Genomic DNA, 16,729 nt, shown 5'->3' on the forward strand with positions numbered 1-16,729 from the left:
GAATTTAGTACAGTGGAAAATCTACAAGTATGGCAGATTTTTAATGTACTAAATGTATTAGTGGTATAATAATCATTCCCCGCAAAGGTACAGGGCTGTTGTTAATTGGTTATAACAATGTGGGTATTAACAAACCTTCCAACTAATCATCACACCTATTCCACACATAATGTTAGTGCCAACAAAGGCTGGCATAAATGTGTTTTCATAGGGAAAAATATTCTCCTCATGAAGAAAAAAAGGAAAAAATGAAGATGCATTTGCCATTAATCAAAACCAGGTGGAAATCCATATATTTAGCATTAGGCACATGCATGGATATGTAAGGTCCCTGTATATTTCCATGTGGAGTTTGGGAGATTTTTGTGATGTCCCTGACATCTGCAATGGCATACCAATTATAGGCGGGAATATGTTATTCTCAGATTTCAACATACGCTTGATTCTTTTGAATAATTTCCTGATGGTGACATTAAATCCATAACTTCACCTTTCAATGAGGTGCTTTCATTTTTTAGCAAATTACAGAGGATTACTTGAGTCAGTTTCTTGAAATATACTGAATTAACACCAATGGGGACAGCCGCTCACCCATCTTTGTTCAATTTTAAACAAGTTAACAAATATTAATCTTAACCCGGTAATCATTCAATTAATTAAAATAATAATAAGAATGAATAAATTAATTGACATAGTTCGTAACAGCTCTAGCCAAATTTGTTGCTTCCTGAAATTAATAACCCATACCCATAGGCTTGTATGCTTGGCACTGTTCTCTCTACATATAATCGTCAACCCAGTTCCATAGGTATGGGTTAACAAAAAATATGGTCTTTATCATACTTTAAAAGACCCTTCACCATACACATGTTTCTCACTCTTCTAATAGACAGTCCAATAACTTTGATGTATATAGAGACCACAATAGTAGACAGCATTATCTAACTATCATTTTACTGACAGCCCATCAGTATGCCATACTGCTTGAGGCCGAGTTATTCAACTTGAACTGAAAGTCACTGCTCTTCACCCACAGATGCCACCCTGTGAATGCTTATCGAGTCCCTTCCTTAGCGCCTTCAAAATTAACTACTTGTAAAGTTGTACTGCCGGCCTCTCCAAGGGATGTTGGATTGTACTGAGGAAACGCATTTAGTGTACAGGAGATATTCAGTATTAATCAAACAGACCTCCTATTCCACTCTGCTTACCCTCTGGTGCAAGGACTTGCTTCCCGACTAGCAGTGCTGTCTTCTCCATCCTCCATTCTATGTGACAGTTCTTTAATCCACTAGTAGGGCGATCTACCAGAATGCTTCTACAGGATCATCGGGTATCTCCAACCCCCATCCAACACGGACACAGACCACTAACAGTGGTTAATCCACAAAGCAAACTTTCTACATGACCACCAAGAGTTTCTTGCTGCAGATTTTTACATCATCATAAAAACAGGCACACTAAAAACATGTCTTGTTCTTTATGAAGCATTCCACAATATGTCAAGAAAGATTCCTGCAAATGATAACAATTTCAAAAAGTACACATTCTTGGAGGTCAACAAATGGATGCAGCTTTCAACTTTACTTCCACAGAAAGCTTCCAAATAACAACTATGCCAACAGCACCGTGGTGATCTAGGCCAATTTGAGAAACCGTGGAGGATTACTTAATACATCTTCCCCAACCTCTTAAAAAAGCAAGCAAAGCATATCACACGCTGGAAACCAAGACCACAAAGCAGATATCACATCAAGATCAGAGCTATTACTCAATTCAGATACAATTGACTGCCACAGCAATCCCATCCTACAACAGCACGACAACCTCAACCGAAGACTGGGATACCAGCCCTTCCTTAAAAAAACATTAACCCTCTTGGTGTCTAAGAATACGCCTCCAAACAACGTAATTTTTGTTGTTTGGAGACAATTCATCTACCATCCTCAGTGACCTGATTGCTCCTAACTTTAAATTCAAGCTCAAAGATAGGGTCACTAGAAGAGGAGCAATAGCACAACTCTGTTCCGCAGAACCTACTTGCAGGGCAATACATCCCATGGTATAAGTATTGTTTGTGTTAGACACTGACGCCGCCGCGGTGAGAGAGCGGGGGTGAGTCGTACCCTGTTGCCGGAGGCGGGAACCTCGGGGGCCTTGCTGGAACTGCTGCTTTGGAGAAGTTGCCCTGGGGGAGGGGTGACTTGCGGCCCCCTGGTGTCCGTCCTTACCTGGGAGCATGGGCAAGCCGCGACCCAAGATAGGGCCGAGCCCAACGGACCCTGTGCCCGACGCCACTGGCGGTGGGGACGGTGGGGCACGCCTGGCGCCCGCGGCGGGCCTCCAACAAAGCCAGTTGGACCAAATCCTGCAGGCCATATCGGACACGCGGGCAGCGCTGCAGAATGACATTGCACAGGTGTCTACGGACTTGGGACTGCTTCGGGCAGACCACAGGAACTTGGCAGACAGGGTCAAGCAGACGGAGGGCTCGTTAGAGTTGGTAGTCCCTGCGCAGAAAGCATCGGAGGCTCAGACGGCAGACCTTTTGCGGAGGGTGCAGCTCCTGGAGAAGAGGGCTGAGGACGCAGAAGGGCGTAACCGCCGCAATAACATTCGCGTGGTGGGTCTGCCGGAGAAGATTGAAGGGGGAGACATGGTGACTTATCTGGAGGACTGGCTGAAGGAGGTAGTGGCGCCGGGGGGGCTCACGCAGTTCTTCACGTTGGAGCGGTCGCATAGGGTCCCGGCTCGCCCCCCCGGATCCGGGCCGGCCCCCCAGACACGTGGTGGCACGCCTGTTGCACTATAGGGACCGCGACATTATCCTCCAGAGGGCTAGAACAGGGGGCCCCTACCAAGTGGCGAATGTCCCAGTCTCTATTTACCCTGATTACTCTATGGAAGTCCAGCGCCGGCGCTCCTCCTTTCAGGCAGTGAAGAAGGCACTACGGGACGAGGGTCTGCAGTACTCCCTGTTGTTTCCGGCCCGCCTCCGGGTCGTGCTGGACGGTAAGACATCCTTCTTCACTGACCCTGCAGCAGCCTGGAGTTGGCTGGAGTCATTCCGCACTGGAGCCGCGGCACATGCAGATGGGGGAGAGTCCTCGGGGACCCCGGCGAGGGCCCGTCGCAACCGGCGCCCCAGGACGAGGACGGCAGGGGTCAGGTCCCCGGGGGCGTCCCAAACGGTGCTGGAACGGAGGGCGGCGCTGCGGGCTGTCTCCGTGATCTCGGGGGCCGCGGCCTCCGGACCCAGCGATGATTCGGGATCCCAGAAGGGATCTGAGGCTTCCCTCTCCGATGGCACTGGAGGGGGCGCGGAGTTGCTGCCTGTAATTACTCCGGGGACGGCGGATGAGATGCTGGACGCTTGAAGCTCCGGGACTCGATTGTGTACCGTAAGAGGGACATGTGCAGAGCGGGAGATGCCTGGGGGGAGGGGGGCCGAGTCTGGCCCTGTGGGGCAGGAGGTGCTGACGGTAATTGGCAACGAATTGCGGGTGTGGTCTGCTGGGTGGATCTGGAGGCGGGGTCGGGGGGCCTGGGGGGCGAGGAGCATCGGGGGAGGATTCATAGAGACTGGGCATGGATGCACCAAAAGGGCCAGTTGACAAGCCCGTCTGGCACTGAGCCACCACCTCACCCTCACGGACGCTGTGAGACCCTGGTGGCTACCAGAGTGTTTGATTCTTTGGGGTGGTATTTGGATGGGTAACTGCGGTTTAGCGCCTGTTCTGGGGAAGGGTGGGAGTTTGGGGAGTTGGGTAGTTACATGGTTTTGGGGAAATGTCAGTGTGCCTAGGAAGGCCAGGAAAGGGCAGTATTTGGTCAGGCGCTGGGATGGGGACCCCACCTGAATTGCGATTTCTGACTTGGAATGTGAGGGGGCTCACCTCTATGGCGAAGAGATATAAAGTCCACGCTTACTTAGTGCGGAGAGGGATCCAGGTGGCCTTCCTCCAAGAAACCCACTTAGATAGAGAGGAGGGGAAGGCATTGCATCGGCGCTGGCGGGGCCAATTGTTCTATACTACTTTCTCGAAATTTGCGCGGGGGGCCCTGATCTGGGTGAGAGCGGGGGTCCCTTTCCAGCCATTGACGACCTTAGTGGACACGGAGGGAAGGTTTGTAGCAGTGCAGGGACGACTGGATGGGAGGGACATGGCCTTTTGTAGTGTGTACGCGCCCAATGTAGACCAGGCCGCCTTCTTCTCGAGACTGTCGGGGAAACTGGCGTCTTACTTGACGGGAACGGTGGTGCTGGGAGGGGACTTTAACTCGGTGATTGACGTTGATTTGGATAGGTCTCACCCCCCCCTTGCTCAGTCGGCGGTCCGTCGGGTGGCCAACAGTTGACGGGTATGGCAGGACACTTGGGGGTTGGTGGACACTTGGCGGGCCCATCATCCGATGGACAGGGATTATTCCTTCTACTCCGCCCCCCACGAGTTATATGTCCGGCTGGATAGTATACTGTGCTCCCCGGAGGCTCAAGTGTTGATGCGACATAGCGAATACCTGGCAAAGACCATCTCGGATCATAACCCCTGCATGGGGGTGCTGCACTGGGCCAAGCCGAGGCAGGCGATCCCTACTTGGCGTCTAAACCCCTTGCTGTTGGAGGATCAGGTCTTCCGGGCTGAGGTTAGCGTCTGCGCAGAGCAGTACTTTGGGAATAACTCTGGAACGCCGTCGAGTCGGGCGGTGGAATGGGACGCATTCAAGGCGGTCGTCTGGGGGGTTTGTATATCGTCCACCGTTGGAGTGCGGAAGACGTTGCTGAGGGACATTGCAGGAGCGGAGGCCCAACTGCGTACAGCCGAACGCGCGCATCAGGAGGGGGGGGAGGAGCTGGCCGCGGTCGTTGAGGCGCGCGAGGGAGTGGCGGTGCAGATGGAGAAACTCCGTTGCTTTGATTACAAAGACTACCTCACCCGGACACATGCGGAGAGGGATAAGGTGGGTTCCCTCCTGGCCTGGTTGGCATCCCCGACGGCCAGGGGTGCCCCAATACTCTCGCTGGTAAGGCTGGGGGATCCTCGGTCTACTCTCAGGCAGAGATAAATAAGCAGTTTTCTAGTTATTACGCAGGGTTGTACGATAGCACCATGCGGGGGGTACCTGACGGTTTGGAGGAATTCCTATTGGCGGCCCGGCTGCCCCGGTTAGACCCAGAACACGGCAAAGACCTGGGGGATGCTATATCGCTGGGTGAGATCCACGCCGCGATCAAGCAGATGGCCCGGCGAAAGACCCCGGGGGCGGATGGTCTGCCTGTCGAGTTTTATGCGGCGTTCACAGACTTGCTGGCTCCGCAGTTGCAAGCCCTTTACAGTGAGGCGTGGCGCGTTGGGTGTTTGCCAGCTTCCGCCCGGGAGGCAATCGTGATACCTTTGCTGAAAACCGGAGGGGACGCTAGTGCCCGCACGGCGTACCGTCCACTCTCCATGCTGACGGTGGACTACAAAATCCTGAGCAAGGTACTGGCTTCGCGCCTGTTGTCCCATATGTCGGCCCTGATCCATCCAGATCAGGCGGGCTTTATTCCCCGGCGTAACACGGCCACTTCGGTCCGACGCTTGCTGCGGGTGATGGAGGTGGACCAGGACGAATTCCCAGAGGCCTTGACACTGTCGGTCGACATAGAAAAGGCCTTTGACAGTGTAGAGTGGCCTTATCTGTATCGGGTGCTGCGGGCGTTCGGCCTAGGAGATGGCTTCGTACGATGGACCACCTTGCTCTATAGCGATGCCACGGCCCGCGTAAAAACGGGAGCGACGATATCGGCTCCCTATCGAGTGCGGCGGGGGACGAGGCAGGGCTGTTCACTATCCCCACTGCTGTTCGCCTTGGCCATTGAGCCACTGGCGGCGCATGCCAGACTGGGGCGCTCCTATGCCGGAGTGCATTTACGGGGAGAAGCCCATTACATTTCCCTTTATGCGGATGATCTGCTGATGTTTTTGGCAGACGCAGACGACGCGCTGCACGGAGCAACCGCCTTGTTGGAGGTATTCGGTCGCCTGTCGGGGCTCCAGATCAATTGGGGCAAGACATGTTTGTTCCCGTTGTTGCCGGGTGGACAGGCTCCCCAATCGCTGGGAGCGATACGATGGGAGGGCAGCTGCCTGCGTTATTTGGGGGTTAATATCTACCACTCCCAGCCTGACTTGCTGGAGGGGAATGTCGGCAGAGCCATTCGGGGCTTGCAGGGTAGCATAGGGTTTTGGAGCACGCTCCCACTTTCATGTGCTGGTAGGGTAGCGTTACTGATGATGGTGGCGTTACCACGCCTCTTATATTTTTTTTGCACCCTGCCCATGTGGATACCGGTGTCGTATTTCGAGCGGCTTCGAGCGCTATCTGTGGGCTTCATTTGGGGCTCGGGACGGCGGCGGGTAGCGTTGACCACCTTGCGGCGACCGAGAGCAGAGGGGGGCATGGCAGTCCCGGACTTTGAATGGTATTATCTGGCGGCACAACTCCAATGGCTCACACAGGCGGTGGCCAGGGAATATAGAGGCCCTGAGAGTCCACAGGGCAGGCTGATTCCGCGTCATGTACTCGCCTTCATAGTCTTCCAGCAGAAGATGGACCTTGCTCAACTTACTCTGGAGGAGCGCACCCTTAGGTTGTGCTGGAACCGGTGCCAGAAGAGGGCCGCCACAGATCACCCTTATGCCCCGGAAATCCCCCTGGGCATGTGTACGGCGCTCCCGCACGGGGGCGATTGGTCGGGACTAGCCGTTTGGGAGGAGCTGGGCGTACAAGTAGTGGGTGATTTATTCAGAGAGGGTGTGCTGTTGCCCTTCCAGGACTTGCAGGACTCATATGGGCTCCCACGGGGAGATTATCTTCTTCACGCAGCCCTCGTAGCGGGCCTCCAGAGACATTGGAACATGGGGCTCTCGGAGCCGCCGGTCGCCACGGGCTGTCAATACGTAGTTATGGCGGCGGGGACGTCCAAGGCGATTACCTGTCTCTACCGCAGACTGTCAACGGCATGCCTGCAGCCCCTGGACGCGTTGAGGGCTAGATGGGAAGTGGACCTCGAGAAGCCCATCCCTGAGTCGACATGGTCCACATTGGTGCGGCGGGCCTGGAAGGGAACGCGTAATGCCCGGTTCCAGCTGGTTCAGTTTTTTACCCTACACAGGACTTATCTAACGCCGGTTAAGATATTGAAATATATTGGGGGTACGCACTCTCAGTGCCTGCGTTGCGGGGGGGATGGGGCTGATTTTTGCCACATGTTCTGGTCCTGCGCGCACTTGGGTGAATACTGGGAAGAGGTTATGGACTGCCTGAATCGGGTGACGGACCGCTCTATCGCTCCGGAGATGGGGGCCTGCCTGTTGCTTTGGTTTCCCCACACGCGCCGCACGAAGCTTACTAGCAAGTTCTACGACTTAGGGTTGATCATGGCCAAGAGGGAACTGACCATGCATTGGAAATCACGGATGGGGCCTAGCTTTAGGAGGTGGAGGACGGCGTTCGCGCGATGGGCGGGCGCAGAGGGCACCATCCGGTTGCAATTAGCTCTTAGGAGGGACGATGACAAGGCACTAGCGACGGCCCGGGCATGGGAGGCGCTGGTGGTGGAACTTCAGGGGCTGATGTCTGAAGCAGAGGGAGAGGGGAGTATGTCTGATCAACAGGAGGAAACGGTGAGCGGGGAGTAGGGGGGGAGCAGTGGGGTGCACAGGTCGCATGGGGTGTGGTTAGATGGGTGGGGAAGCATTAGTTGCCTGGAGGAGGTTTGAGCACTCATACATGATTCATAGAGCTGGGTGGGGCGCATCAGGACAAGGGCTGGCAGAGGGGGGCACACTGACAGGGGGTGGGGGAGGGAGGGGGTGGGGGGGAGCCCCACGCGGGATGGGTGACTTTTCTGTTGTACAATTGGTGTCACGGTTCAATATATACTCTCCGCTGGGGGATGGAGGGCGTTGAGCAATTGTGTTGTGTGATTGCTTTGAAAATAATAAAAAATGTTTAAAAAAAAAAAAAAAAAGTATTGTTTGTGTTCCTGACAGTATGCTGCGTGATTAGTAATAAATGCTCCTTCATCACTGCTGTCACATAACTCAGGTTATCTACTTACTTTATTAACTGAAATCCTTGAGCTACCCTTACACCTGTAGGTCACATTAAAGAGAATTCTTTTAATGCATGATTTCAAATAATCGGTCACCCAAACTAACTCCAAATCAGCTTCCAACCTCATTGAAAACCTAGGTGATCTACGTGGTTTAAAGCTAATTATTAGAAAAGAAACACACTCTGCAGGCTGAACCCTGGGATTGCTGTTCATGTTCAATACTGAGACCACAAGCCATGTAATACAATTACACATATGGATGATCACTCTATAATTACTTGCGCTGAAACATGCTCTATTGTTATTTACCCAATGATATGACAGATCCCAATACCACTCTGAGTAAATGTTACAGTGTCAAAGAAGATTTTAAGGCCTAGTATAAATCTGTCATCAGTGAACCACAAAAGACATCAAACTGAGAGAACTTCCTTAATGAACATTAGTAACAACAGTAGTGACACCCTCAGCAAGATGCCCAACCTCGCATTCCATAAACCCCAAACTGAGATTAAACCCTCAATTGAGTTCCCATCCACCTACGAACCTCTACCTCCCTCGCCGAATTCAGGAATGGCCTCAAGACTTGGCTGTTAGAGTATCCCCTCCCCAAGCAGCGCCTGGATACCCCTCGGGGCGATTAGCATGCTCTACAAATACTGATTGATTGATTGGTTAAAGTACAGTAGTACCGTGCAGGTGAACCTAAAATGAAAATATACAACTTTGTACGGCCTATGGCACAAGTCGCGATCCGAAGAGGTAAAAACACAGGCAAAGATATAAGGGCGCTAGTAAGAAACCACACTAAGTAGCAAGAGGAAAACCATCTCTCCGCCTTGGGTGAAGAGAAGCAAAGAAGCAACTCTAATTCTCTCTGATCTCTCTGCAGCTAACAAGAGATTTATGCCAGATTCGTTTGAAAAGAATCCTGAAATGGTGGGGTTGTTTTAGCACTTCACTGAAATGGTGAGGCTATGGAACACTCCCTTAAAATGGATTTGTTTCTCTCGCCATTAAAAATGCCAAAAAGTGAGCATTGGAAAAGAAGAATTTTCAATGCTCTACTGGCCCACATGATCAGATGCTTTCCCAACTGTATGTGGATGATACCCAAGTCTACATCCAATCGGATAAATAACTCGATCAGATAAACATTGCAGAATGCTTTGCCCACATTTTGTATTGGATGAAAGAAAATGTCCTTTATTTGAAAGGAACTAAAGCAGAGATGTTTGTAGTAATGGAGACCAGCTGGTAGGATTGTGCAGCTAGGGACAAGGTAACATAGGGGAAAAACCATAACATCAGAATACTACAATGTTAATAGTAGGAGCACCTGACTGTAATAGCCTGGTTTTTAAACGACCCAAAAACCAGGATCCCCATCTAAAAAAAATAAAAGAATTAGGGCTAATCTTCTTTCATACAGACCTTTCATTTATTCCACATGTTTACACTGTAGTTAGTGGTGTTAACTTTAACTGTCCAACTCAGTAAGCTCCTGCTACTAAGGTGAACCAATCATTGAATTGAACCGACAACGAACCTTGGTAATAGGTCACTAGACTGCTGTGATGCGGTCTATAAAGGGCTATCAAAACAGCCATTGACATATAGCCAACCCCTACTTCAACCTCTGGAAACACAGTCATGATAAACTGGCCCTAAAGACCTACATTGGGTCCCAGTGTAAAGGTGGGTTTTAAATTCAAAATCATTTGTACTCACCAAAAGGCAAAAAATGCGACCCCGAAGAGACCGTATACAGATATTTCAGCAGAATGGGGATAAACATTAAAAGCAAAAGCAAAGAGCAGATGTCACGTTGCAGTAGGATAGGTAAACAAAAGAGATCAAATGTGACAGGTAAATAAAACTGCGACAAAAGACTGACAAAATAGAACACAGATAAATCACAAAAGAAAACCTATAAATAATAGTATTAACTTCGCAATCTGGATACCAACAAAGGATGAAAGAAGGAAGCCAAAGGTAAATGGTTTGGGTACAAAGAGAAGATTGGTGCTATGGAAATGCTGTGAAAACCTAGGCAGTCCAACCTGTGGAAAAAGCCTGAAAGACAGAAAACAATGCAGACAAAAATGCACTTGTGAGAAAGCCAGAGATGATAGAGAAGGAAAAATATGGTCGAGAAATAATGGTAAAGAGACACAATAATCACCATGAGATTGTTGGGTCCAATGAGTTCTCGTATAAGTTTGCACCTGCGGATGTCATCAGAGAGATCTGCACCAACTTTCACTTTAAACCTACAATACAAAAATGCATGAATGCCTGCACGTTAGCTATAACACAGCATCACATATCTGATATTATATATATAGTGTGTAGTGCTGTACATTCATATGCTATGCATACTTCTGCCATCTAGTGTTGGGCTCGGACGTTTGCAGGTTGTTTTTGTTAGAAGTGTTTCAAATCACGGCGTATAGTGTGTCCCTAAATTAGTAATGCGTATAGGTACTGACTCCATGTTAGACTGTTTTTCCCATAGCATGTGAGAGTAGCATGGAGTGGTGCGTAAGCACAGTATGGTGCACATGTGTATAGCTAAAGGAAGCAAGTTAATAAAAGAAGAGATCCAAAAAGAGCCAAACGCTTCCAGGGAGGGGGCTGGACACATATAAATGTACAGCACTACAAGCTATGAACAGATGCTAACAGGGTAAGTACAATTTTCCGTTCGAAGCATATGTTGCTGCAGATACAGATGCTCTGCATAGGCTGTAAAGCAGTATCCCCTGCAATCTGTGGCTAAAGTGTTGATGATGCAGTTATCTGAAATAAGGTCCTTGAGACCAACTGGTCAACCATTGCCTGCTGTGTGGCTAAGGTATCCAAACAACACAGTGTAGCAAATATGTGTGAGGTTGACTTGCTGATTTACATATGTCAATCAGGGAATAATTCCTAGGAAGGGCTAGAGTTGTGGCCTTCTTGCAAGTAGAGCTCGCCCTAGGTACGACAGGGAAGGCTCGTTTAGCTTTGTAATAGCGAGTTTGGATGCACTTGACTATCCACCTGGCAATGCCTGCTGTAGATATAGGTTGTGCCTTGTGAGGTTTAGCAAAGGCTACAAACAATTGGTTTGCCTTGCGAAACGGCTTCTTCCTATCAATGCAGTACATGAGAGCGTGTTTGACATCTAAGGTGAGGAGGGTTCTCTCTGTTACTGAGTCTGGTTGTGGAAAAAAGACTGGGAGCTCTATGGTTTGGTTGAGATGAAAAGGGGAGACACCCTTAGGGAGAAACTTAGGGTTAGTTATGAGTACCTCCCTATCCTTATGAACTTAAATGAAGGGTTCCTATAGTGTGAGGGCTTGTACCTCACTTATATGTCTGAAAGATATATGACCACAATGAAGGACACTTTCCAGGAGAGATATCAGAGAAGCCAAGAATTTAGGGGCACAAAGGTGGGTCCTATGAGTCTGGTAAGGACTATATTATGATTTCACAGTGGAGCAAGGGGAACTCTGGGAGGAATAACCCTTTTGATGCCTTTCATGAAGGCTTTAATGATGGGTACGTGGAAGAGGAAGGAATGTTCCCTGTTCTGCAGGTAAACTGCTATGGCTGTTGTATAGATGTGTAGGCTTGACCTGACGTTTGTAGATAGAGTATGCAGCAAATGATATCCTGAGGTTATAGGGGGTTGTCTTGGTGTTTGTGGAAGCAGTAGTGAACACATCTTGTCACCGTTGTAGCATGGCAGGCTTGTGCGGTAGGTTTCCGTGACTTGTAAAATGCCCATGCATTCCTGCGGAAGATGCAAGTAGACAAACTCTAGGACCTCAGGTGCAAAGTAGCTAGAATAAGCTGTTTGGGGTTGGAGTGCCTGATATGACCCTGGTTTCTGGTCAGAAGGTCCAGCCTGTTAAGGAGGTTTTCATGGGGACTGATCAACATCAATAAGAGCTGGGTATCAGGGCTGTCTGGCCCAAGTGGAGCTATAAGGATGTGAGGCTGAGATGTCTACAGCATCTTCTATACCACAAATGGAAGGAGTTGAAGAGGCGGAAAAGCATAAGGAAAGATCCCTGACCAGATCATCCATAGTGCGTTGCCCATGGACAGTGCGTGTGAGTACTTGTAGACAATGGAGGTGTCGGTGCCCCAGCCCTTGAATCTTTTATGCTTGGGAGCATGGAAGGAAAACCAAAACAAGCTCTTTTGTGTCCTCTTCCAAGGCAAAGTCTCCGAAGGCCTGAGCACAGGCAGCTTTGTAGAGATTTTACTTGCTTGAGGTTGTATGATTAGTCTTTTCTGCCTCACATCCAGCGCCTCCTGGAGCGTCTAAAGAATGGGTTGCTCCGAGTCTTCGGACCCAAAGGAAGTCTCAATGCAGCATGTGTTTTCGGTACCAATGGTGGCTTCGAGGAAGATTTCAGGGCTGGCACCGAAAGGGCCTTTGGCCTTGAAAGGGCTCGAGGTCTCTGAGGTATCTTCAGGCTCGATGACAACAAGTGGTCGAGGGCAGAGGGAGGGGGAGTTGTGGGTTGTGAGGTCTTTGGCCAATACCAACCAGAGCCTGAGGGTGGTGAAAGTCCGGTAGGCTGCACCTTAGTTGGAGGGCTTGATGCCCGACCCCCTCAGGGGTGGTGCTATGCCTCAACCTTTGAAGGGTGTGGTGTGTTTTTCATTGCCAACCATACTCACAGTTCGTGCCAAGGTCTTTGTCCTGGGACTGAAGTGTATGTAAACAAGGGTTGCTGCCTGAACTTCTTCCTCTGGAAGGATTCAGAGGAAAAGGTTTTTCCTCTGGGATAGGATGTAGCTGGGGGCTGGAACGCTCCTCAATGTCGGGCGAGGGATGCTCCCCGAAGATTCATGGGGTGTTATTAGAGACTAGTCGCTGCATCCTCTGTTGTGCTTACCTTCTCTCTTATTGCTACTGCAGTGTTTTCTTTGAGCAGAAGGTAAGGCAAGATCACACACTGTATTGTTATGGTCGGAGGAGAGGCAGAGGTAACAAAAATCTTGGTGGTCGGTCCATAGTTCAGTGTACTGGGGACAGTTCTGAAAGGGTGTCCGCTCCCTCACTCTGTGTGCATTCTCCACTAAGAAGTCATTGAAAACAAGGAGCCTGTGACCCTGATGAAGGCCTGAGGTTGTGGCAGTTAGGAGGCAACCGTAGGTCGGGTTCCAAGAGGTTTTGGCAGGCTACATGGATGAAGTAGTTTTTTCCTCAAGTATCGTAGTCAAATTAATCCTATGGGCCCAAACAAGATTATTAACATTATTATTATGACAGTATTGTAATTCTCAAAGCATTATGCCAACTGACTAAATTATTGGTAATGCACATACTCCTAATCAATGTCTTTGTGAACATTTACAGTAAGATGTATGTCAGTCAAACTATATATTTATTTCGACTCATTTATAAAGTTGTTCCACATACTATAGAATATGTATATTTGAGGTATTACTATAGCACAAATCTAGCCAAAGGGTAGCAGAGTGCTGTACAGGGTCAAAGGCAAGCAGAAGGTCAATGAGTGCTAAGAAAAGTAGCTGGTCTGTGGATTATTAATACACAGTGATATTGGGTTCTTTAAGATAATGCATCTTCAACTCTTTTCTAAGCTGGAGTAGAGTTTGTGTAGTCAGGATAAATATGAGGATACTGTTTGATCCTGGATGCACAGATGGAAAAGATTTGTCGTCTTTTCTTTCTTTTTTCAGAACCAACAGAGGAGGTGAGTTTGTCAGCAAGATAAGCTGAAATGCTAGTCATGGTGGCGATGCAAAAGATGCAGCTTGTTTTGAAGATGGTGCTAGCTGGCTAATGGAGCTAATGGAGTTCACTAAGGATGAGGGTGATATGATCACATCTCTTCGGGCCCAGGATGAGATGTGCTGCGGTGTATAGAATATCTATAGGGGGTACCAGTGGGGAGTGTGGGAGGCCATGGATCTGGGTGTTACCCCATCCAGATGTTTTTAGGAAAAACGAGTTTCACTTTCCTCAGAGAAGAAAGTTGATACCAGGCCATCTTTGTTTTCTTTGCAATCTATTCCTTGAGGGTGAGCTTGATGTCCAGGGTGAATCCAAAAGACTTGATATTCAGTAAAAGTTGAGTTTGAAGCTGCCAAGGTTCATCTCATTTAGCCAGGTTTGTATTGTTCATTGTTTGTTGTTCTTTGAAAATAATAGAAATTCTGTCTTGGCTAGGTTAAGCTTCAGGTAGATGCTGGACATCCAGGTCTAGATGATGTGGAGGCAGTGTTTCTTTCCCTTCATTAATATCCCAGAAGCAACCTACCTACATTTGTGGAAGAACTTTCAAAAAAACAACTGAAAAAGACAGAATAATACGTAAACCACTGTATGAAAATAAATGACCACCTTTACCTCGTCCAGCCTTCCTTCAATGCCTTAGTGCATAGCTGTAGAGAAAGTATATACATGCAGATGACAAACATAATCAAATAAATCTCAACCTCCAAACGTTTACATTTCAATATTGTCAACTACACCTGAATTAAATTACATCAACATCATTCAACAACATACTGAAAACATTTTAGTTCGCATCTTCTATTTCCTTTTTACAATTGAAAGTCTGGTAAGGAAAGTTTAAGAGGTATCTCAAGCAGGAGATAGGCGTTGTTTCCTCCTCAATCAAATTAGAGGAAGACATACTATTTATTTCAGTTACATCTATTTAGGGTAGCTAAATTATCTTGTAAGATGCTAGACATTCATGATGTTAGACAATCATGCCACCTTTAAGGAGCTGATCATGTTAAACACATTGCTTGTCTTTGATGGGGTGGAATGGGATATGGTTCCATGATTCAGTTTGCCACCTTCTCACCTCCCTTTTCTTGCCAGAAATATACTCCAATTTGACTCTTCAATTTTGGGAAAATTGTTTGATCACAAGCATGGCAGTGTGAAATACCCCACTTTTTGAAAGCCTAAGAAAGTATGTCTTAACCTCCTAAAATGGCTACAATTCCAGCTCACAAATGAAAAACCACAGTCCCACTCCATCACCATCCCACACTGTTTTATGACGGCTTCGGTTAAATCCCATAGCAGTGCGCAATATGTGTTTAATATAATAACATCAAGCCTTGCCAAATGCGTGGCAAAGATTATAAAAATAATAAAGTAAAGTTTGCTTTATGTGAAATTATAGTGGTAGAGTCTGGGACAGAGAGTCTAAAGTCATGAGGTAAGCTACACCTGAACTCTCAGTGTTCTCCAGAGCACGATCCAAAAATGTACAGGTTTCTAATATAGAAGTCACACAGCCTTTCTCAAGGAAACGCATTCAGAAATAGTGTGCAAAAACAATCAACCAAGAATTAAAGTTAAAAGAATAAAAACACCAAGGTTGAAAACAAGGTAATTAAGGGACAATGCTAATGAAAAAATCAGGTGAAAATTAGAACATTAGTTCAGTTGGTCAATATTTTGTTATGGTACTATGGAACAAATACTCCCCTTCCAAATAAGAGAAGGTAAATTGATTTTGGCAAAAACCAAAAAGAGTCATGTCAAATCTGTCCACTACAAGGCAGTAGCACACCGGGTATAGTCAATAGGGAGTATCATTCCATGGGTGTTCACAGAGGCCAGTTAGGTTGGGTCAATGTTTGTTTCCTAAGCTGTCTTGCTGTGGACATTTTGCAGGCTTTCAGATGTGTGGGAGGGCACCCCAACCCTGTTAGTAGTTTGTAAGCCATTGAATTCCCTGATTACTTTCCAGTTGTTCTTTGGGGGACTCAGTCACTGTGAGGACATATGAGGGGACTTTCCATTTACTGGCAGCAAGTCTATAAAACCAAGTACAACTGGACGAGTGGCCTTCTCACCTATCCAGTGCCTGGTTACCCTTTGGATTATAAGCACGCTCTACAAATCTCCATATCATAAAATATCATAACAAGTAGTTAAATTAACTAAAGCAGTGATACTCAAAGTACGCCCGGGAGGCGCTTGCAGCTCTCCTGACCTTAACATGTGGCCCCCAGGTCAGCAGCTGCACTGGGCTGCTGTTTACTGGACGCAACACTAACTTATAGAAAGATGATAAGCAAACAGGCAAGATTTTATTTACAGGTTTATTGAGGTTAAAGAAAGGAAGTAACTAAGGTGTCCTGCACGACTTAACTTTGGAAACACCTTCATTTTTAAATATATCTTGCAACAAAATGTAAACATATGATAACGTCTCTTCAAAATTTAAAAAGTATGTTTTATTAACCTGCAGAAGTGTTTCACCTTAGTACATCATATTATATCAGGGTAATGAGAAGTATTGTTTCCCCCCACCCTGACAACAATGCCAATAGTCAATTAAGAGGCAAGTCATTTATGTGCACCCTCTGGGTAGCGTGGCTTGCTCTTAGACATGGACATTATAGATAATTAAATCAAACACAAGAGAAGGATTTCTTCAGCACACATCCTGAATTCATTCATTTCAAGGTACTCCTATATGTGATAATGGGGATAAAGGATGCAAAGCGTAATAAAACAATTGCCTAAGATCACACATTTTGGTCAGTTGGGGAAACTGGGATTGATACAAGGTTTTCTGGTTTCACACTGTGCAATGCAGCCACTAAATGTACATGCTTTGC

The 16,729-nt window shown here is 47.7% G+C and overlaps 1 protein-coding gene across 4 annotated transcripts in view; it reads right to left on the reverse strand.

Annotated features, from left to right (window-relative positions):
- LOC146831481 (mitochondrial enolase superfamily member 1-like) overlaps positions 1-16,729 on the reverse strand; it is a 358,171-nt gene that overhangs the window by 66,537 nt on the left and 274,905 nt on the right. For all 4 annotated transcript variants that reach the window (XM_085605810.1, XM_085605812.1, XM_085605811.1 and 1 more), the window contains 2 exons: positions 14,487-14,521; positions 10,290-10,377 (listed from right to left, as the gene is read on the reverse strand). In XM_085605810.1, the coding sequence (XP_085461936.1) occupies positions 10,290-10,377; positions 14,487-14,521 (123 nt within the window). The remainder of the gene's footprint in view (positions 1-10,289; positions 10,378-14,486; positions 14,522-16,729) is intronic.

Source organism: Triturus cristatus, chromosome 5_1 (genome assembly GCF_964204655.1).
Source record: "Triturus cristatus chromosome 5_1, aTriCri1.1, whole genome shotgun sequence".
In the NCBI taxonomy this organism is placed as follows: Eukaryota; Metazoa; Chordata; class Amphibia; order Caudata; family Salamandridae; genus Triturus; species Triturus cristatus.